This window comes from Mytilus galloprovincialis, chromosome 4, assembly GCF_965363235.1.
Source record: "Mytilus galloprovincialis chromosome 4, xbMytGall1.hap1.1, whole genome shotgun sequence".
Lineage (NCBI taxonomy): Eukaryota > Metazoa > Mollusca > Bivalvia > Mytilida > Mytilidae > Mytilus > Mytilus galloprovincialis.
This window is the reverse complement of record NC_134841.1, coordinates 12,693,705-12,718,019: the sequence shown is the minus strand read 5'-3', so window position 1 is coordinate 12,718,019 and position 24,315 is coordinate 12,693,705. Positions and strand designations below refer to the sequence as shown.

Here is a 24,315-nt window from a genome sequence, read left to right as displayed (position 1 = left end):
ACAAATATATACTAGTCCAGTGATAATGAACGCCATACTAATTTCCAAATTGTACACAAGAAACTAAAATTAAAATAATACAAGACTAACAAAGGCCAGAGGCTCCTGACTTGGGACAGGCGCAAAAATGCGGCGGGGTTAAACATGTTTGTGAGATCTCAACCCTCCCCCTATACCTCTAACCAATGTAGTAAAGTAAACGCATAACAATACGCACATTAAAATTCAGTTCAAGAGAAATCCGAGTCTGATGTCAGAAGATGTAACCAAAGAAAATAAACAAAATGACAATAATACATAAATAACAACAGACTACTAGCAGTTAACTGACATGCCAGCTCCAGACTTCAATTAAACTGACTGAAAGATTATGATTTCATCATATGAACATCAGGCACAATCCTTCCCGTTCGGGGTTTAGTATCATACCATCATAACATATATGAGAAGAACATAACCCGTGTCATGCCAACAACTGTTTTTAGAATAAATGTGTTTAGTTCCGATGCAAAGACCTTATCAGTGACTCAATATTAACGCCAAAATATGCAATCTTTAATGACTTGACAACAGTATCGTAATTATATCCCTTCTTAATAAGTCTATTCAAAGGTTTTGTAAGTTTCTGAGGTGAATACTGACACCTTTGTGCTTTATAAAGAATATTACCATAAAAAATTGGATGTGAAATACCTGAACGTATTAGAAGTCTGCATGTTGAGCTATATTTACGAATGATGTCTTTATACCGATGATAAAATGTAGTAAATGTTTTGACTAGTTTGTGATATCGAAAACCCTGGTGTAATAATTTTTCAGTAATACATAAATTTCTCTCGTTAAAATCGAAAACATTGTTACATACACGAGCGAATCGTACAAGTTGAGATATATAAACACCGTAAGATGGTGACAAGGGAACGTCACCATCTAAAAACGGATAATTAACGATAGGAAATGAAAAATCATCCCTTTTATCATAAATTTTAGTATTCAGCTTTCCATTAGTGATATAGATATCAAGATCGAGAAAAGGGCAGTGGTCATTGTTAGTATTAGCTTTATTTAAAGTAAGTTCAACAGGATAAATTTCATTAATATACATACTGAAGTCGTCATTATTGAGAGCCAAAATATCATCCAAATATCTAAAAGTATTATTAAATTTGTTTATCAGATGTTGTTTCGATGGGTCTTTGCTTATTTTTGTCATAAATTGTAACTCATAACAATACAAAAACAGGTCCGCAATAAGTGGTGCACAGTTAGTCCCCATTGGAATTCCGATAATCTGACGATATACGGAATCTCCAAAGCGAACACAAATGTTATCTAGTAAAAATTCAAGGGCATATATAGTATCAAAGCATGTCCAATTGACATAGTTTTTTTGTTTATTGCTACTAAAAAATGACCTAAAAGAGTTTGAACATATATTTTCACATTCTGATTTTTTGAATGCCCATTTAATTAGGTGTGTGAATTTTTTCTGAATGAGAATGTGAGGCAATGTGGTATACAGGGTAGAAAAATCAAAACTTTGAACAGATTCAAAATCACCAATATAAGCATGCAATTTATCAAGTACTTCCAACGAGTTCTTGACACTCCAAAAGTAATTTATTCCACTATTTTCGAAGGCCTTATTTGAACAATTTATTATCAGGTTTTTAATTGTACCAAGTGTGCTGGTAAGAAGAATAGACAATTTAGTAGTTGAACAATGGCTTGAAGACGAAATAAATCTGTATTTGTAAGGGGTTTTGTGTAGCTTCGGAAGCCAATACATAGTTGGGACTTTCATTGTATTTGGCTCTGCTTGTAAAGCGGTGGCTAAAAGTTTATGTTTGTTACAGATTTCGTTTTCTGAAAATGGAGTCAGTTGGAATGTTGGCGAATTGGTGATTTCCTTTTTCAAAACCTCAATGTAAAATTTACGTCAAACAATAATAATATTATTAGCAGCTTTATCTGCCGGGACAAAAACAAATTCCTTGGCTAGTTCTTTTAGTTTATGTTTGATACGAGAAATAGGTTTATTGTGGTTATTGTTTATAGTAAAATGTTCTTTAAAATGTTGAATACGTACATCAACTATCTTCATTACTGAATTAAAAAAAGAGTCCAAAGATTTTTTGTCAGCTTTTTCCCGTTTAATCCATTTCATACAGTAAGTATGGAGTGAGTCGTGGATCTGTACATCAGATTCCTGACTAAGGACAGGTGCAAACATTTGCAGCGGGATTAAACGTTCTGTATGTTTAGCCAAAATTTTGAGAAAATGGGTGAGGGATACAAAAAATGATTTTACAGGAATCATGTACATCCCATATCATTTGGTCTTTTCAAATTTGTTAGATATGTATTTTTTCAATCATTAATAACAAAAAAGTTGAAATCATTTGTATTTTGTTCTTAAAACTGAGAAAAATCACAAAAATACAAAATTGACAGCATGGTAAATTTTACTCAAAAAGCGTTAAAATATGATAAAACTTTCTAATATAAACACCTACCTATAGTTTTTTTTAGTAAAATTTATTCAGATTGGTCCACTACATCTTTGTAGAAAGTATGAAAAAAAGTTCAATTGTGGAACTGTGATTTTTTTCAGGATAATAGCCCAAAAATAGGTAAAAATCAATGAAAAATGGGAAAATCATCAAAATTGGTCATTTTCAAAGGGCCGTAGCAAAAAAAGAAGCGCACCACCATATGATTTTTTCTTTACCAATTATTTTGTTACAGTCTTATAAACCAAAAAAATCAGGTTAAGAAAAAAAGTTTAATTCTAGAAATGTTTGGCTCCTCAGAGGTGTACATCCTTAATACTCTTTTAGATTACTTTGGTTTAAATAGTAAATTAACACATTATAGACTCCAGGATTAAAATATGTATTTTAGCCGAAGCAAAAGACTCATCAGTGAAACTCGAATTCAAAAAAAGTTTAAAAGGCCAAATAAGTACGAAGTTGAAGAGCATTGAAAACCAAAATTACTTACAATTTTGTCAAATACAGCTAAGGCAATTCGAGAATCAGATCATTCGTTTTAAAATAGCAACAAATGGCATTAATTGTATTTAACAGTCTTCCTACCATAAAACATTTTGAATTTCACTTCTTTCATGAAATATGGCAAATTATGATGAGAACCTCATTCTGAATCGAGTATTGTGTGGTATATGTGACACTATGTTTGTTATTCCGAATTTTAAGATAAAGTAATGATGATGTCCAGATGAAAATGGTCAAATATTGGAATGCCTACATTTTCAAAATTGAGTTTGTTTGCCCCTGAATTTCAAATCATTCATATTTTCAGTTTCAACTGAGGAATTTTTCTATAGTATTGATATAAATGGTAAAAAAAGACGATAAACTGTATAAAAAATAATAGAAACCACAGGTAGTTTTTTTTATTGGCATTCATTGTTCTTCAGTAATGAACCACACAATACTTGTGGTTTAAAATAAGATTTTAAATAATACTTAACCATACAGTTATGCATTATTACAAAAATGGATGAACGATGAGAACCATTACACCCATATATGTATCTATGTCTTTAATATTATGTTACATTACAAATCTATTGTAATATATTGTACTCATTTAGTGTGCGCATTATTGGCTAGCAGTGTATACAAGAAAATGGCAGCCAGTGCTACTGACCTATCAACAAAGTCTGACATGATTGCTGAGTCAAGGTATATATTAAAACATTTAAAACATGGAACAAATTAATGTTGAAACTAGGAGCGACAATTTTTTTTTTTTTTTTTTTTGCAACAGTACCATGTGACCAATTATATCGTTAACTAAAGTAAGTCAAACATCTTAGAATTGAGCTGCATTTCCAGTAGAAATGATATCAGTAGAGTATATTTTTATGTCATCTAATGTCGAATGAGTGGTTGAATGCCATAAAGTGTTTTATTTCTAATTTGTTGATTGCTTTTAAATTTTTGTCTGTTGAACCCGAATGGAAAGAAAAAAAAACATATATACTTACTGTATTAACGTTTTGCCAGTGTGGTATCAACCACAAATTCCGTCCAAAATGTATCTGCCGTTTTATATAGTTTACCACAATACTGATGAATCGTTATGAAACTCTATTTTCTAACACAGAAAAATACTTGTGCTCCTAGAGGCAGAAACTATCAAATAGTTTTGAAAGGAACCAGGCTTATTATTTTTTACACCAGACGCGCGTTTCGTTAACATAAGACTCAAAATTGCAAAGAGGAATTTGAGGTCAAAAGAAAGAATAAATCGGACAAAATAAGTGTTAGAAATCGTAAATCTCAAAATTTGTTTACGATGTAAAATCATGGTTCGTCTTCAAAGCATGCCCATTGATGGTTTGCAAGATGAACAATGGATCTGTGTTTTCGTAATACTATTAAAACAACATTTCAATATCTATATTTTATAGGATCTTTGCAGAAAGAGCATTAGATTTGCAAGCGAGATTGTATGACGATGACCCTGAGCTTGCAATGGATTTAGTTATGACAGAACAAATCGTTTGGGACATCAGCATAAGTCCGATGCAGTGTGCCTATGAACATGATATGCTGGACGTTCTTGCTCAAACATGCCCTCAACGACGTTTGAATAAAATATGGTATAGCGGAATTAGTTCTAGTCTTGGAGGTTTTTGGAAGGTAAAAATACTTGACCGGTTTTATTTAAATAGGGTTAAAGTTATCATCTAGTAGATTTGCAATCAATTTACTGCAATTCAAGGTAATTATCTCTTTAAGGAATGAAATCATGTTAAGGCTTAAATAACAGAATTGACTTTTCCAAGGTATCACTTGAGCATATGCAGTGTCCCATATACGAATAAAAACACAATATCTTCTACAACATAGAATGTAAAACTAATAAAATCAACAACATATATATTTTTAATATAAGTTCTTTTTTTGGAATTTTGATATTTATAATTAACCATACTAAAAATGTTGTTTGATTATTAATAGAAACAACGACCATATAGAAAAGAAGCTGAATGTACGAACGGGAAATTCTTAACTCATAAGCTAGGAACGACGAAAAGGTCTTTTTAATTGATAACTTTTTGAATTGAGATGTTATTTATTACTTGTTGTACAGAAAGGCTGTTTAAAAGCTTGGTGCTGTTGCTGCAAGAAATGTTCACCATATGAAGGACCAAAGGTTTTTGTCGCTCCTCTAACCAGGTTTTTGATCCATTACGTAAGTAATACATATATGCCAACTGAATAAATCGAGTTATCTTTCATGGTTCTGAATGCGACTATAACTTGTCTATATACTTTGCAGATGAACGCCCTGTTGTACTTTAATGTGTCTTTCTTTATTCTAGTTTATCCTCTTTTTATTATATTTGTTGTAGGGGGAAAATATTAACAGGAATATTTTTCTGACATTATCAGAAACATCGATATAAAATTTAAAAATTTGAGATAAAACAATCGCTTCCATTTCATTTCAAAACAAAATAGTTTTCATTTATTAGAAAATGTCTTGGTAAAGAAAATCACTATATGCTGTTTTTTGAAGAATTAAGGTGTGTTCGATTATTTCATAATATAAAGTATACTGAGTCACGACTGTTTAATAGTTGACTGCTTTACTCTTCACTCACTCATTTCTCGTTGCTAATGTTAGTTGGAAAATTTCTTTTATTAAATGAAGGAAAAAGGTAGATGCAAAAATCTTTTTTAAGTAAAAGACAAAGTTTACTTCGCACAAAAATGAATTAACAAGTCAAAAGTCATAACTGTAAAACTGATATGATGATAGATTAAAACGAACTAGTTTTTTTTGGTGGACAAAGTTTTTCTACAGACACTTGGCGTTCCTACATTTGGTGTAGTACTCTTCTACCTTGGAAAATATCAGCAATACTCATAGTTCAACCAGTTCTTATCATCAATACGTTTTGACAAACATAAACGTGTAAACTTTAAGAAATAAAATGAATTTTAAACATGAAAAACCCAAAATTTGTACAGAAATTATATAATTCTGTCAAATCATTTTGGTTTTAAAAAGGACCTGATTACTGAGAATCAAACCTCCAACCAGCAGTTTCATTGAAATATAGATTGATTTAATGCGCACTAGAAGGCAGGATGAAATTGCACACATCTGGATTTTAAATAGACAGGACAATTTTGCCAGTGTGTGACCTATCAAGAGTATGATCATCTAAACTCATTTTTCAGTTCGTTTTTTTTCAATTAACCGTCCACTCCCTAATGTCATTGACGTCATTTAACAGACCGAGAAGTTGACCACCAATATTCAGATCATATGTCTCGCCAGACATAAAATTCAAGTTACGCGACTGTCGAATGATTGATAATGAGTTGATCAAAGTCCAGGGGTAAATATTTCATGTATTATTAACGTGCATAGGGCTTGATATTCTATCAATAAGATTCATCTGAATAAACTTTCGGACAGGACTGCGTACTTGTACATCCCGCACAATTAAACGGACTCCCAACTATTGCATTGGTTAAACAGCCGATCGGAACAAATCCAATAATGACCATATTTCTATTCCCCCGATCACCCTTCAGTGGTTTAGTACTGTTAAACTCTACTTTTGTATATAACTGTAAACGTTTTATATATTGAATGAAAGAACAAACGGATGCGCAGACTAGTGAATAGATTATCCCTTTCATATCAAAAGTTGATCATTTAACTAAAGTTATCATCCTAATTAAAAAAAACATTCAAACAAATATTCCGCTTCTGTCCGTTTTCCATACGTATTTGTATAAGTTTGCCAAACATTTTAGAAAATCAATTTAAGAGCAATGACGTTAAATTACGCATGCGTTTGTACGGTATCTTCTTATAATTCATGCATCATATACTTTTCATCCTGACTACATATTCCTTTTCACTAATAATGAATATTTTTGTTTGAATACTTTCAGGTATTCTTTTTTGGTGTTTTGGTATGTTACAGTGCCTTCCTATTACAAATGGATGTATTTCAAGGAATAGTCTCATTTGACGTCAACGAAATAGTTGTGTATGTGTATCTAGTTGGAGACATTTTCGAAGAGTATAGGAATGCGGTATGAATAATATTTTAGAATAATCTTTCACCTTTTTTAATCTATGAATATCAATTTTCTGGGGTTCACAGTTGGTGTGAAATTACCTTACCTGTGAACGTTGTGATTCAGAGGCATATGTTGATTCCAAACATCTGTAAAGAGAACATACAATTAAAGTGTGTTTCTTTTTTCTTTCAATAAAATATAAATATTGACTGTTCTACTATTTATAAAAGTATTTTCAATCACTTATTTCAAACAAAATGACGGTCTTAAATGATATCAACATAAATATCTGTATCTGAATAACATGTTCACAACTTTTTTCAAGGGGCAGCGGAGGACCACCTCCGGCTTCAGATTTTTTTTTCTCGCTTAGTTGAAGACCCATTGATGGCCTTCGGCTGTTGTCTGCTCTTTGGTCGGGTTGTTGTCTCTTTTCCATATTCCTCATTTCCATTCTCAAGTTTGTTATTTGTTTATCAAAACATTTTGTAAAAGTTTTTATGTGAAAAATATGCCTAGTTGATGAGACTGTAAAAAAAATGAGAGGTTTAGCACTATAAAACCAGGTTTAATCCACCATTTCCTACATAAGAAAATGCATGTACCAAGTCAGGAATATGACAGTAGTTGTCCATTCGTTTGATGTGTTTGTGCTTTAGATTTTGCCATTCGATTACGGACATTTCGTTTTGAATTTTCCTCGGAGTTCCGTTTTTTGTGTGATTTCACGATCATTCCATTTTATGTAAAATTGAGAAAGGAAATGGTGAATATGTCAAAGCGACAACCACCCGACCATAGAGCAAACAACAGCCGAAGGCAACCAATGGGTCTTCAATGTAGCGAGAATTCCCGCACCCGTAGGTGTCCTTCAGCTGGCCCCTAAAATATGCATAATAGTACAGTGATAATGGACGTCATACTAAACTCCGAATTATACACAAGAAACTAAAAATTAAAATCATACAAGACTAACAAAGGCCAGAGGCTCCTGACTTGGGACAGGCGCAAAATTGCGGCGGGGTTAAACATGTTTATGAGATCTCAACCCTCCCCCTATACCTCTAGCCAATGTAGAAAAGTAAAAGAATAACAATACGCACATTAAAATTCAGTTCAAGAGAAGTCCGAGTCTGATGTCAAAAGATGTAACAAAAGAAAATAAATAAAATGACAATAATACATAAATAACAACAGACTACTAGCAGTTAACTGACAAGCCAGCTCCAGACCTCAATTAAACTGATTGAAAGATTATGTCTTCATCATATGAATATCAGGTACAATCCCTCCCGTTAGGGGTTTAGTATCATACTATCATAAAATATATGAGAAGAACATAACCCGTGTCATGCCAACAACTGTTTTTTTAGAAATAAATGTGTTTAGTTCCGATGCAAAGACCCTATCAGTGAATCAATGTTAAAGCCAAAATATGCAATCTTTAATGACCTGACAACAGTATCGTAACTATATCCCCTTTTAATAAGTCTATTTAAAGGTTTTGTTAGTTTCTGAGGAGAATACTGACATTTTTGTGCTTTATAAAGAATATTTCCATAAAATTTTGGATGTGAAATACCTGAACGTATAAGATGTCTGCATGTTGAGTTATATTTACGAATTATTTCCTTATACCGGTGATAAAATTTAGTAAATGTTTTGACCAGTTTGTGATATCGAAAACCCTGGTGTAATAATTTTTCAGTAATACATAAATTTCTCTCGCTAAAATCTAATACATTGTTACATACACGAGCGAATCGTACAAGTTGAGATATATAAACACCATAAGATGGTGACAAGGGAACGTCACCATCTAAAAATGGATAATTAACAATAGGAAATGAAAAATCATCTCTTTTATCATAAATTTTTGTATTAAGCTTCCCGTTTATGATATAGATATCAAGATCGAGGAAAGGGCAGTGGTCATTGCTATCATTAGCTTTATTTAAAGTAAGTTCTACAGGATAAATTTCTTTAGTATACATACTGAAGTCGTCATTATTTAGAGCCAATATATCATCCAAATATCTAAAAGTATTGTTAAATTTTTGTATCAAATGTTGTTTTGATGGGTCTTTGCTAATTTTAGTCATAAATTGTAACTCATAACAATACAAAAACAGGTCCGCAATAAGTGGTGCACAGTTAGTCCCCATTGGAATTCCAATAACTTGACGATATACGGAATCTCCAAAGCGAACAAAAATGTTATCAAGTAAAAATTCAAGTGCATAAATAGTATCAAAGCATGTCCAATTGACATAGTTCTTTTGTTTATTGCTACTAAAAAATGATCTAAAAGAGTTTGAACATATGTACTCGCATTCCGACTTTTTAAATGCCCAGTTAATTAGGGATGTGAATTTTTTCTTAATAAGAATATGAGGCAAAGTGGTATATAGGGTAGAAAAATCAAAACTTTGAACAGATTCAAAATCACCAATATATGCATGCAATTTATCAAGTACTTCCAACGAGTTTTTGACACTCCAAAAGTAATTAATTCCACTATTTTCAAAGGCCTTATTTGAACAATTTATTATCAGGTTTTTTATTGTACCAAGTGTACTAGTAAGTAAAACAGACAATTTAGTAGTTGAACAATGGCTGGAAGATGAAATAAATCTATATTTGTAAGGTTTTTTGTGCAGCTTCGGAAGCCAGTACATAGTTGGGACTTTCATTGTGTTTGGTTCTGCTTGTAAAGAAGTAGCTAAAAGTTTATGTTTGTTACAGATGTCGTTTTCTGAAAATGAAGTCAGTTGGAATGTTGGTGAATTCGTGATTTCCTTTTATGTACCTTTTTAAGCTGATCAAATAACGTTTAAAAAATAATTACGATTTATTAAAAAAAATATCTCTGAAAAGTGACATTATTTCTTCATTGACAGCATATTTGTAACGTTTGCTTGGTGTTTTTTTACGCAATAAATCGAAATATCCACAAAATTTTAAATCGGTTACATACGGAGTATATATCGTTCTGTTGAAGATATATTCCAGGGTTTGAATTTAATATCATGATTACTTGATAGAAAGTTTTATACTTGCATGGAAACTATTACACGAAGGGCTCGAAGTGAAGAAGTTTGAGTTATCATTTGAAAGCTTTACGAACGTCTTCACCTGTTGATAAGTCTTTAGAAATATCTGTGTCACAGATGACCAAGGATTTATTTCAATTATAGTACTCGACATTGATTTACATGATCAAGTTGACGATATAGAAAATCTGCGCACCCTTTCGGAGAATTTATATTTTAGTTTTTATATTAAATATTTGTTGGTCGCTATTGAAGTTGCATAATATAGACTGTCTTATTGTCGATTTTTGATTTGCCAAAGGTTTGTCCAATTTGTATAAATATAATATTCGTGTCTACTGCATTTCTGATAAAACTAGGGATAACAGTGTCATCAATTTCTACTCATTTGTATGATATTGTAAGAAAAAAATTAAGAGGAAAATAAAATTGTGTTCATCTATTGAAAACTAGAATTTTATGAATAACACGAGTAGTCCATGGAAAGGTTGAATCACTGAAAATTAGATGCATTATCGTCAGCCATAATTTTTTTTAATTTTCTTTTTCAGTTTCGGATGAATGCTTGTACTAGTTGTGTACCGAAGATGTGTAGATGTAAACATGAGAACATACCACGTCATTCCAGTTGGTATAGACTGAAGAAATATCTGTTTAATTTTTGGAACATCCTAGATGTTCTTTCATTTGCGCTGACCATCGTGGCTATATTTGTCCGTGTGTTCAGGTCAACAAAAACAAACAAGACCTACCGACGTTTTTTCAGCATGAGTCTATTTGCGATGTACATGAGATTTCTCCATGTCCTATTGATGTCAAGGAAACTTGGACCAAAAATCATCATGATAAAAGAAATGGTATGTCACTATTAAGTCATCATTCACTGCCTACATTCCCACTAATATAATGACGTTCATGCATGTACTACCCACCAAAACACAACCGTGCACGTCGGAGTGATTTCATATCTAATTTTTCATTTATTTATAATTTGCTCATCCGAAGCGCATTTCTAGATATACCGTCATCATGAATGCTAAAACCGTAACAATTTTACGTTTGACGCAAGCATTTGTAAAAATGTACAGAAACGTGAAAAGTAATATGACGAACATTTACCGAAAAATAACCAATAGGGGATTGACATATTCGTAATTTTATTTTTTTCTTAATTTATCAACTGGTACCTTAAAAAATACCTTACCAAGTCACTTTTGCTGTCAATTTTCTGTTTCGTGTAATTTTCTAAGTTATTTATGTAGCTCTTTAAACAAAACATATAGTAGAAGGATGATGCGCATAAAGCTTATTTAACAGTCTTTGGTCGTACATTGACTGTTCGTAAACTATTTAACTCGTTTGAAATACTTATGGTTTTCTATTTCATGTCATAGATAGCTTGAGCCAATTTCAGCAAAACTTTTCTGAAAATGTTCTTCAATTGCACAATCAAATTGGACGTCTAGATTTAAGTATAGAACAATTTTAATAAATCTTAAATACATGCAGACGTACACTATTGTATATCGAGATTTAAAAAAAAATCCAACACCCACATCTTTATTTTACATTTATTTCTTTTTGATACTAAATGTGAAGTTCTTTCTTTATTCTTGAGAAACTGACTTCATACGTAACATTCTTATTAACAAAGTTTGCAGTAATCTATATATGTGATGTTTTCTCACTATAAAATAATTCATAATTTGTTGACATAGTATAACGCATCTATCCCGTTGACCTTGAGAAAAAGGATTCAACAGATAAAATCAAGTCTGCCTCATATCTTAACGTACATTTAGATATTGACAATGCGGGTCGATTGAAACGAAAGACAAAAGAGATATACGATGCAGGAAATGCTTACCATTCCAGAGCACCTAAATTCACTCCCGGTTTTAAGTGGAGTTCGTGTTGTTTCTTATTTATTATTTCTAACTGTTGGTGTAAATTTCTTTGGGTTTTATGAGTCTTTGTTGACTCCTTGGTTTTGATTGTTATTGTCTTAGTCTCCCAATTTTGAACTATCTATTTCTATGAAGCAACATTTGAGCAGCGTCTGCATATGGGGTATATATCTCCCAATAGATACGATATTTCCGGGCTTGCATTTCCTATCATGATTTCCTTTCTAAAGGGTTGATGCTTACATGGAAGCTATTAAACCAAGTGTTCCAAATGGTGAACTTTAAATCATCTCTTCGGAAATTTTATGGTCACAATCATTAGATGTTGGACCGTAATGAAATGTCCGTTTCACATACTAGTATGCTAGCAGATATGTTCCTAATGTTGTTATTACAAACCTGTCCCCTTTTCACGAACGAGACCAACCGATAAACCTTGTTACTGGGTTTGTTCTAATAGAGTACCACGACGGGTTCCACATGTGGAGCATGATGTGCATACCTCTTCGGAGCACATGAGATCATCCCTAGTTTTTGATGAGGTTGATGTTGCTTAGTCTTTAGTTTTCTATGATGTGTTTTGTTTACTAATGTTAGTCAGTTCGACTTTTTATGCCATGGCATGTTCAGTACATTTTCGCCTCATCGGCTTGAATGTCCTTCTGGTATCTTTTGTCCCTCTTATACAGTGAATGTATAGATAAGTTAAAATGGCTTTTATTTTGTAGAGACTTTTATCATGTTTATTTGGTCTATTTGCTTATCACATTATGATGCATTTTCAGTTAAAGGACCTCTTTCGATTTATTGGAATTTTATTTGTATTTATGGTTGGTGTTGGGGTACTGTATCATGCGAATATGTACCCAGCACACAAAGATATGTGGAGTTCAGTTGATTGGAAATACTGGAGAATATGGAAAATCATTTATATTCCATACTGGCAAATATATGGAGAATCTATGTTAGATAGTTTTGAAGGTAAGCTTTCATTGTATATGTTGTATATATATGTAAATAAAAAGTAGCTAAAGAAGCTATAAATAAAACAGAGATCTGTATCTTTTACTGAAATGTTATTGAGTATGTTCTAGTTATCCGAGAGATCAGAGAGTAGAGGATGTTCTAGGTTTTATTTTTTCAACAAGTTGAGTTTAACGTGTTTAAATCCCAAATGAGGTAATTCAGTGGTTGTCGTTTGTTTATGTGTTACATATTTGTTTATCGTCCATTTTTTTTTTATATAAATAAGGCCGTTAGTTTTCTCGTTTGAATTGTTTAACATTGTCATATCGGGGCCTTTTATAGCTTACTATGCGGTATGGGGTTTGCTCATTGTTGAAGACCGCACGGTGACCTACAACTCTGTGTTATTTTGGTCTCTTGTGTGCATTGGTCTCATTGGCAATCATACCACATCTTCTTTTTTATAAGATAGATGTTATCATGTTCAAAAATTCTGCTTAACACTTTCGTGGATTATTTATGTGAAATTACATTTGTAATGAGGGCGTTGAAATTCTAACGTCAAATACAAAAACAACGAACAAGAACTACAAAAATTGTCGTTCAATAGTAGCATTAGCATTTACGTATGAGTTTTACACCCTATCCAAAAATATTTTTTATGAAAACACCTTGTTATCTCATTTAACATTGCTATTTTAGCATATGTATCAATGTCTGCATATTAATGAAAGTAATCACCTGGATATCATAGTCTATACTTCCACACTAAAGTATTGAAAAATATGCATCATATTCCTTGATTAGTAAATCAGCCAAATTAAAAAGAAATTGAAGAATCCCGTTTTGGAAATTGATTTTAAGGAACAGATAAATGCGCCATCCTACACTACTTTTAAACGTGTCTCACTTACAACAATATAATTGTGTGTCTTTATTGCGTTTCATACTTTAAAATTTTGTTTATGTTAGTATGTTAGTATAGCAGTTGATACGATATCGGATATGTTCCTTACGTCGTTACTACAATCCTCTTCCCTTTCATAAATGTGACCTACCGAATTAGACTATTTTCCGGATTTGTTATCTCATAAGCAACACGAAGGGTGCCACATGTGGAGCATAATCTGCTTACCCTTCCGGAGGACCTGCGATCACCCCTAGTTTTTGGTGGGGTTCGTGTTGTTTATTCTTTAGTTTTTTATGTTGTGTCATTTGTACTATTTTTGTCTGTTTCATTTTTAGCCATGGCGTTGTCAGTTTATTTTTGATTTATGAGTTTTGCTGTCCCTTTGGTACCTTTCGTCCCTCTTTTATAACATATTTTGCAGTTTTCTTACTTATAAAATTGTAGAGCCCAAAGAAACTTTTTGAAATTGCGTTACCATCTTCTATCATGGAAATCTAATTGAAACGAAAAAAGCGGTAGTTTATCGATGATTTCTTTAATGTGGCTTTTGGATACTTGCAAAAGTATATCAGAAAGAACTATACTCCATAGACTCATTATTATTCGTATTAATTTTGTAGTCATTGGTAAATCACGATTTTAATTATTAAACGAAGTGAACATTTTCTATGGCTTGTATGGCAGACTTTTAAAAAACTACGAAATAAAAATATCCACGAAAATATATTTTTCTCCAATCGACAATATTTGGTATTCACGAATATAAATTGATGTACATGTATGAATATTTCAGCAAACATTATTTAATTGCCCCAGCTATTGATTTTAAATTTCTTTTCAGCAAAGTTAAAAGGTTGTTTTAATTTCCAAATCAAAAATATTTCAGAAAATAAAGATGCTTCATGCACTAAAATACAGAGCGTATGGGAGAATACCCCTTCTATAGAGCGTTGCAATGAGTATGATTGGATACTTGTTGTGATAACTGCTTTGTATATGCTGATGTCAAATCTCCTCCTTGTCAATCTTCTTATAGCAGTATTTAGGTTTGTATTTGTTTTGTATTTCAGGGACATAAAAAATATTTTCAACTGAACAATTAAGTCATTAACTATGATAATTTGGGTCTGTTTATTATTTGTTTGCTAAATTACTTTAAATTTGTCAAATAAAAATGAGAATTAAAATGGGGAGTATGTTTAATAGACAAAAAACTCGACAAAGAGCATACTACAGCCGAAGGCCACCAATGGTTCTTCAACGCAGCGGGAAAATACCGCACCCGAATATGGGCTTAAGCTGGCCCAAATTAAATTTAGGCTATTTGAAACCTTTCTTCATCATTGTTTTATATAAGAAGAAATATGAGGATTGTTCTTATTTTTGCATTTGCATCTTGTCTAAAGACTATGTATGTTGTCACGTTTTACTTATCTTACATCAATAATAAGTTTCCTTAATTTTGTTGTAATCCGTACAACTTTGTCAAATTAAGCAAAAATCCCTATTTTTGGTCTATTTTAGATTGAAGGATATTTTTTTTAACAATTTTCATCATAAAACTCGAACAAAACATGGTCCTTTCCAATCATACCACTCTTACTGTTAAGTTGTCTATCTTCTCTGATGTTAAATACTGTTGGGTATTTTTTTTACACGTAAATATTGATAAATGATGTCACAGAGAACCTCTTTTTTCGATACTTTGACAATTTTTAAAAGTATAATGTTCTCGTAGCATGTAAACAAAACGTTTCTACATAAGCTTTCATTCAAAATAAATAATTAAGGTCTTTCCTTTTACTAAAGGGAAAGACCTTACTGTATTTCTTCTGTTTATTATTATTATTATTATTCTTCCGCCAAACTTTGACAAATTTATCCGCGTTAACCGTAAGACGTGTCGCTTTCATATTCATACCTTGTATCGGTGTCATGAATACCTATCCTGAACTCACCCTGTGAGTCGAAATATTTTGTCAGTTCGGAGTTATCCCTCCGAAACCCAAAAACCTTGTTATCGTTCCAACACCGTAACCGTAATAGGTAGAAAAAAAACGAAGGGTGAAATTTGTTCAGGACCTGACCCCGGTTCTTCGTTACATTTGGATCGAAAAGATTCAACGACTCATTGGTAGGGTTATGCCCCTATGGAAATTAACCGGTGTCGGTTGGACACCAAAACTCAGAAACCATAAGTCGTAGACACCTGGGATCTTCACCAATCATCATCAATTTATGTATTTTCGAAAAATACCTCAAGGTCAAATTTGTATGTTGACCTTGACCTTTGACCTAACACCTTGTTATGGGATAATCTCAGGAACCATTATACTTACAGAAGTTTTAAATAGTGGAAAATGTTTGGATCATTATGGCGCAACTTTGTTATATTTTGACCAAAGAGATTTGACCTTTCTATAAGGGGCATAACCCTTGTTTTAGGTTTCTGAAAACACAAAACCAGCTTTTACTATATAACCAAAGGTCCTAATCCCATGGGGTCTTCAGCAATGACATTGGGGACTAATGACCTTGACAAAGGTCAAAAGGTCAAAGGTCAAGGTCATATCCCATATAGCGAATTTAGTGTGTTTAACCTTATTTAAAGGATTTTCAGTGTGTTTTAAAGCTTTTCAATACATTCTACGTCTATTTGAACATGTATTTTACATTAAAAAAGGAAAGACCTCTCAGTTGTTCAAGAACAATTGACAGTTTAATTCGTTCCTCTAATGCTATATTTGATGTTTCACACCCTCAGCTATCGATTTGAACGGGTACAGGAAAACTCTGAGAAATTATGGCGATACTTGAGATATGAAGTCATTATGGATTATCGGACTAGAATACCCGCACCTCTCAACCTTGTGATCAGACCAATATTTTTCGTCGTTATCAAGTGTGTCAAGTGTATTAATCATCTAAGAAAGAAGGACAATGAAGATGCCAAAGATGCTGCTGCTCGTGAGTAGGGTTCATGTGTTAATTGCCTTTAATTAGAAAATGTTAAATGAAGGTCCAGCACTTAAGGGATTTTAACGAGCTATAAAAAGGTGAGAGACCGGGCGCGTTGAAAGGAATAAACAACTCCTGTTATACATCCATTACACTAGCTGAATGAATAATCACTTTGCATTGTGTCTAAACTGTTAAAATTCTACTATACAAATCTACTCATAAATGCTAAGCAGGAAAGATAACATCCCCCCTATTTATACTATTTCTAGGTGAAAGAAAATCCAAGATTATGTACATTTCACCTTTCAAATAGTAACTTTTACAATAACTTATAATGCAATGTAATGAATACTAATATTTTGTCAAAGTCAAGGCACAACGTTAAAAATTTGAAGTCTTACTTGCTGGAATCATTTTTCATTACCTAATAAAGGTTTGACAGTGGCAGATATAAGCAATGATTTATAAACGTTCAGAGCCTTTACAACTAGTTAGGATGCATGTGTTGTCTGGCTCTATCTAATAACCATCAGTTTCTAGTATCATTCGGAATTGCTTCCCATCATAAAATCACCTTTTATTGCAAAACCTACCATTTGAATTTATTGGTAATATCCTCTGGTAATAACGTCATGCATAAAATATATGCATTTATTAATATATTACTCAATTGAACAAAAATGAAACTACTAGGGCATTAACACTTTTTAGTCCAAGGATGCAGGGATCCAATTTCTGCATAAAAAGTGTAATGGTGTGAGAAATAATTTGAGTAAGAAAAACGGTTACATTTTAAACATACTACAACTTCCATTACTGTTTATGTTGCACCAAAGATTCGTTTAAATACAATCCCAAATATATGCAATGGACACGTGTTTCAGAAACAGCCTGCCTTGTGTACACTTGAGGTAAAATTTGGAACTTGAGACACACACTTAACATCTAATCAGCTTTCCTGATGCTCTGAATTTCCGATGATGGTGGATTTGTTCGGATTTTACGCAATATATTTATATGTTGGCTTTAAAAAATCACTATGCATCTAAAGGCTTTGACGTATGAATATAAAGATTCAAAATTCATTCACTTTGTTTATATTTAGGATTTCTCGGATAAACTTTAGCAACACAGGTAGTCAGTTCATCTTTGTTAACTACTCACCGTTTTAAATTATAACTGAACAATTGTTATTTGTATGGAGAGTTGTCTCATTGGCACTCACACCACATCTTCCTATATCTAAATATCTTGGAGATCACTGGAACAGTTTTTAATTAGAAGTGACTGCTATGACAATCTGTTTCAAATCTTTTATTTAATAGTTCTCAAACATTTTACTATTTTTCAGATACAGTGTGTACTTTTAGAACGGTAGTTTGTGTCTTTAGTATTGCAGTTTTTTCTTTTTATAGTTTTTTGTCGATTTGCATAGTCAAACATTTGTAAGCTGATAATATATATTTTGTTTCTGACGTTTTTTTTTTATTTCTATTAAACCACTGTCTAAGGACATGGTTGATCACTCGAAAGCATATTAGACACCTGTAAATGATTTATGGACTTGTCCTTAGTCAAGAGCCAGTAATTCAGTAGTTGTCATAGATGTTGTTTATTATATAGTTTGTTATTTTTTGGTACATTTATCAGGATGTTAGTTTTCTTTTTTGAATTGGTAAACGCACGTTTTGCCTTTGGTATATTTCTATATACACCTCTCATGTTTGATTGCAGAGGATAACTGAACTATGTAGTTATAACTATTTCACAAGTTATGTATTTTTTGGGGAGAAATTTGATACTGATAGATATTTTGTTTTGTTTACCTACTGGTTCCCATGTGATCTATATGCTTCATCTCGTATAAAAATATAGAATATTTCACCAGTTTATATACAAATAGATAGCAACCAAATTGAATTCTAAAGAAATACTAAAGTGAAAGGAGGTAGTACTCAATTGTAGTATGAGTTAAACTCGTAATCTTGTATCACTGAAAAATTATAACACCAGGGTTTTCGATATCACAAACTAGTCAAAACTTTGTAAATATGAATCAGCATGCAGACATCTTATAAGTTTAGGTATGGTACATCCGATATTTTTTACATAGCACAAAAATGGAAACATTTTCCTCAAAACCTAACTAAACCTTTAAACAGATTTACTAAGAAGGGGTATTATTACGATTCTGTTGTCAGATCACTAAAGATGACATATTTTTTTTCTAGAACCAGTTGTTGATCCTGATACGAGTTATGTTCTTTTCAAATATTTTATGATGATATGATACATTGTACTAAACCCTTGAGGTAGATTCGTGTTAAACCGCTTACTTAGATTGCACAATTGCAGTACAAAATCAGTCTAATTATTTGCCCAAATCTGCAAATTGGGGGACAGATTTGCAATTCATATTTAAAATAATCATCCTTTATTTTTATTAACTTTGTATTTACATTGTATATAGATAAAAATTATTCGTTCAGTGTATGTTCATTTGTATTACTATGTTTTTTTATTGAGTAAAGCCTTTCCAATTGATAATTTATAGTGTGTCTTTCTATGTTTTGATAATAAACTATTGTGTCATATAAGAGAGAATATTTGGTACCATAAAAACGTTTAACGCTGCAATTGTTTGTACCTCTCCTACATCAGTAATTTGTTGTTCAGTAGTTGTCGTTTGTTGATGTGGTTCATAAGTATTTCCCTATTCTCGTTTTCTATATATATCAGAACATTGGTTTTTCCGTTTGACCACTAGTGGTTTTAAACTAGTAATTTGTGGGGATTTTGTAGCTTGTTCTTCGGTGTGAGCCAAGAATCCGTGTTGAAGGCCGTACCTTGACCTATAATGTTTACTTTTATAAATTTTGACTTAAATGGAGATTTGTCTCATTGGCACTAATACCACGGCTTTCTATATCTATTACTTTTAAGTTTTTGAAAGAGGGGTACATATATTGCATAAAAGAGCTGACTATTGGGATAATTTGCCATATTTACTCTTTTCTGCTATTTATATATGTTATTAATAGTAAATTATGTCATTGAAACGGACAGTTTTTTTTAGTTAAATGTCTGAACTAATTAAAAGCAGATTTATTTGCACATACATTTGCTCATCATTTCTATTTCTTTCCAGAAAGGAAGTTAGATAAGATCAATGCTCTCCAGTCTTTGAATGCAATTAAATGCGTTTACAACTTTTGAGAAGAAAACTTATATATAGTGTACTTAAAAGATAATTGGAACTTTATTTAACCAAAGAAATATGGAAGACACAGGAAAAACCAGAAGGGACGTGAAACATCAAATCATTGATTAGAAAATGAATATACAATATTATGATATACATGTATATAGCTTAACACAACCTTGATTTTTTTTCCAGATCACTAGAGACATTTGACATTTTACCTTTATGAAGTGTAATGTATGATTTATACTGCATGTATATAATATATATTGTGCTGATATGTGGTTTAACACTCCTAAATCAGGTAGTGTTAGAAAGTTAATTTTGCGTGTATCAATTCTTCATTCTTTATCCTCATGCACATTTTATTCTAAATTTGCCGTTTAATCTTACCCAGATATTTTTTTATAGAAATGTCCCAGAAGAATAAAAACTTGTGAGCGAATTTCATTGTGATGAAATCGTTATTCATAAAATATTCCTAAGGAATAAAAATATGTGAGCGAACTGCATTTAGATGACAACTGGGTATGACAGAAACTGCTTGATTTAAAGGTGTGATTAGATTGGAATAATGACACGAAACATCAATTTGAAAAGATTTTTAAATGCCTTGTTTACTTTTTGTTTTAGTAGTACTGATTTTTGTGGACAATACGTGCGGCTGTCGTAAACAATTTGAATCCCTGTATATATATGACAAGTATTTTGACAGGCAACCAGCTATTTTAATTGCCCAACTGAACATCGCATATAACGATTTCTGTGAAAAGAACATTTGGTATGTTGACATACCTTTAACGCCAAATGTAAATTATATATGTGATGTTTAAGCCATGAGTTACTTCGTTTTTAAATGTTATATATTCCTGGATGGTTTTTAATTGCTTGCACATATTTCAGTTTTCATTTGGCAATTTTTTATATCTATTTCAAATATCGCTAAGGAACATAATTTTTGCTTTTTAATATTTTTTTATTTAATATTTGCTTATTTTGTATCTTTTTTTATTGACCATTTTGTAAGAATTTTATGTATAAATGTTCTTTAACATCATTGGCGTTAATAGTTACTGATCAGAGTAAGTGAAGGAAATCGCTTGAGACGAATACTTAATTTTATAGCCACTTTTTCATTTTTATTTTAAGTTATAAACTTTTGTTTATTTTGTCTTATTAATAAAATTTTTGCTTGAATTTCTTTAACTTGAGAGCCTTTTAAAGTGCCTTGGAATATATCCAATATTCTGTTTCTTGAAAGAATACTCTCAAATTTTTAGTATGTACATAGGGAGATAAACTATTAGGTAGATAATTTAACTCATAACCATGGTGTCTTATTGTTATACAAAGATTCGAACAAAAACTCTGAAACTGACATGATCAAGATGCTGGATTTCATGATTTTAACATATTTGTAACGTTTGGAGGTCGTTTTTTCAATAGATAGTCAGTATTACAATAGGAACGAATTGTGCCCCTCTTCTTTCAGACTTGTTTCTTTATTATTATGAGGCTGACTTCATACAGGAACTTCTTAGGAAGAAAGATAAGAAATGAGCAATATCCCTCAACATTACCTTCCGCTATATCGAAGATGTTCTCTCTCTACGTAATTTAAAATTTAATGACTACGTTGAACGCATTTCTCTCATCGAACTAGAGATAAAGGATACAAAAGATACATCTAAGTCTGCCTCATATCTTGATTTACATCTAAACATTGACAATTTGGGTTGATTGAAAACAAACCTTATCGGCAAAAGATGATTTCAGCATCATAATTGTGAACTTTGGATTTCTATGTAGCAACATTTCGGCAGCGGCAGCATACGGAGTATATATTTCCCAATTGATACGGTATTTCTGGGCTTGTATTACCTATCCTGATTGCCTTGATAGAGGATTGCTGCTCACAAGGTAGCTATTAAACCAGGAGTTCCAAATGTTGAAGTTGAAATCATTTTACGGACGCCTTTACAAGTTGGTTGATCGTTATGGAATAACGTTTCACAGATGATATCTGTAATGTTCCTTATGTCGAAACAACAACCCCCTCCCTTTTCATAAAAGTGAATAACCGAATTAGACTATTTACACTTTTTTTCAATAACATGAGCAATACATCTGGTGACACATGTGGAGCAGGATCTGCTTACCCTTCCGGAACACCTGAGATCATCCCTAGTTTTTGGTGGAGTTTGTATTGCTTTGTCTTTAGTTTTCTACGTTGTGTCTTTTGTACTATAATTTGTCTGTTTTTCGTTTTTTTAGCCATGGCGTTGCAAGTTACTTTTCGATCTATGAGTTTGACTGTTCCTGTGGTATCTTTTGACACTCTTCAATAATATTGTGCTAAATCAAATTTGACTTTTCCTTTCTGTCATTTTATACATATTTTTCCTCGTCCAATTTTGTTATTATAATTTAACTTTAAACCGGATTTGTAATCACACAAGCAAAACACGACGGTCGCCACATGTGGAGCAGGATCTGCTTAGCCTTCCAGAGTACCTGAGATCACCCCTAGTTTTTGGTGGGGTTTGTGTTGTTTATTCTTTAGTGTTCTATGTTGTGGCATGTGTACTATTGTTTGTCTGTTTGTCTTTTTCATTTTTAGCCGTGGCGTTGTCAGTTTATTTTAGATTTATGAGTTTGACTGTCCCTTTCGTATCTTTCATCCCTCTTTTAAACAACTGTTTTATTAGTAAAATTTCATCTAGCTATAAAGCAAGGTGTAACCCAACATGTTTTTCGGAAAATTCATGAACTTAGTCGGGCATATGACAGTTATCTTTACTTCGTTGCGTTGATTGATAACGTTAGATTTTTTCAGTTGTTATTGCCATCGCTTTAGTTGCGTTATCATTGGAGTTCAATTTTATAGGGTGTAATAGAGAGTAGTTTATATGTATTTAGTATATATATTTTCTAAATCCAGGCTAGGGAAGAGCAAAAGTTTACTACATCAAATTTTCAGCTTTAAAATTGTTGTGATAATATTGAGAGTAATTATATACAAATTTATACATATATGTCTTCTAATAAAAAGAGACAATTGTGTGAATTTCAATGCGACATCAGTCCAACATATCAAACAGTGAAATACATATAAGCATCCGGTCTTAAACAAGAGATTGCCATCCTATATTGAGCAAGACTAGAACACTATAGAATGAATCAGAGAAGTGCTTACAAATGATTACACGAAAGAAGTCAATGTATTATTAATGGTTTAAAGGAGACTAAATGTACCATCAACACTTACATACACACTATTATACCACATATGCGAATGCTCGCAAAAACTGAACACAGAATCTGATGTGTTTTTACTTCAATGGCTGTATATAATGATCTATATATTTCATTTATTCTGGTACAATACAAATCATTACCTTGTGATCGTTCAATACAATTTAAAAAGGTTATTGTTTATTGTAGTCAACCACTGTCATCATTGAAAAATTGTTGAGGAACTATCCAAATAAAAATTTGAATAAATAGTTATCAAAGGTACCAGGATTATAATATAGCACGCTAGACGCGCTTTTCGTCTATATAAGACCTATCAGTGACGCTCAGTGAGACTATATGTACAACGTAATAAAATACATCCGACAAAATAGCTTCTTCTAAAATTATGATTATTTTACAAATGAAATTCTGTCCAGTTTACGCTATTCTGATTATTATTTGTACAGAAGGCTTGTAAAACAAATAGTGAAAGGAAATCAAAATTCAATTCTCAAAAAATACATATTTCCTTTAAATCCCTTATAAATATCTTCAAATACAATTTTTGTTTATCATGTTTATGTTTCTACGTAGATTGTTTACATACTTATATAACTTTACATTTTAATACAACAGCACAAAACGTGATATAGAAATCAGCATGAGGTCTTGAACAAGAGACGGCAGGAGTAAATTGACCTGATCTAGAAAATAATTGAATGAACGAAACTGTCAGAGATCTACAATCACATAAATTCACGACAAAAACATATAAATATATGAATAAATGATGTCAAACATTTACTGGTTAGTTTTCTGACTTGATAAACTAAAGCGATTGAACGATTGGCAGTTTTTAAATAATATGAAGATCCCAGCCATATCCTTCTTATTTTTTTCGAGATGAGAAATACTTTTGCATACAAATTAGTACAGGAAAGTAGTCAAAACCTGAATAAAATACACTAGTACCATTAATACATACATAAGCACTAGT

At 32.0% G+C, this 24,315-nt stretch overlaps 1 protein-coding gene across 1 annotated transcript in view; it reads left to right on the top strand.

The window, feature by feature from the left end:
- Positions 1-21,278, top strand: part of LOC143071384 (transient receptor potential cation channel subfamily M member 2-like) — a 44,992-nt gene extending 23,714 nt beyond the window's left edge. Inside the window, exons 13-21 of the mRNA XM_076245638.1 lie at positions 3,620-3,710; positions 4,442-4,673; positions 5,128-5,229; positions 6,951-7,094; positions 10,687-10,992; positions 12,828-13,023; positions 14,805-14,964; positions 16,683-16,885; positions 20,028-21,278. Of these exons, the coding sequence (XP_076101753.1) occupies positions 3,620-3,710; positions 4,442-4,673; positions 5,128-5,229; positions 6,951-7,094; positions 10,687-10,992; positions 12,828-13,023; positions 14,805-14,964; positions 16,683-16,885; positions 20,028-20,095 (1,502 nt within the window). The 3' untranslated portion in view covers positions 20,096-21,278. The remainder of the gene's footprint in view (positions 1-3,619; positions 3,711-4,441; positions 4,674-5,127; positions 5,230-6,950; positions 7,095-10,686; positions 10,993-12,827; positions 13,024-14,804; positions 14,965-16,682; positions 16,886-20,027) is intronic.
- The last annotated feature ends 3,037 nt before the right edge of the window (positions 21,279-24,315 follow it).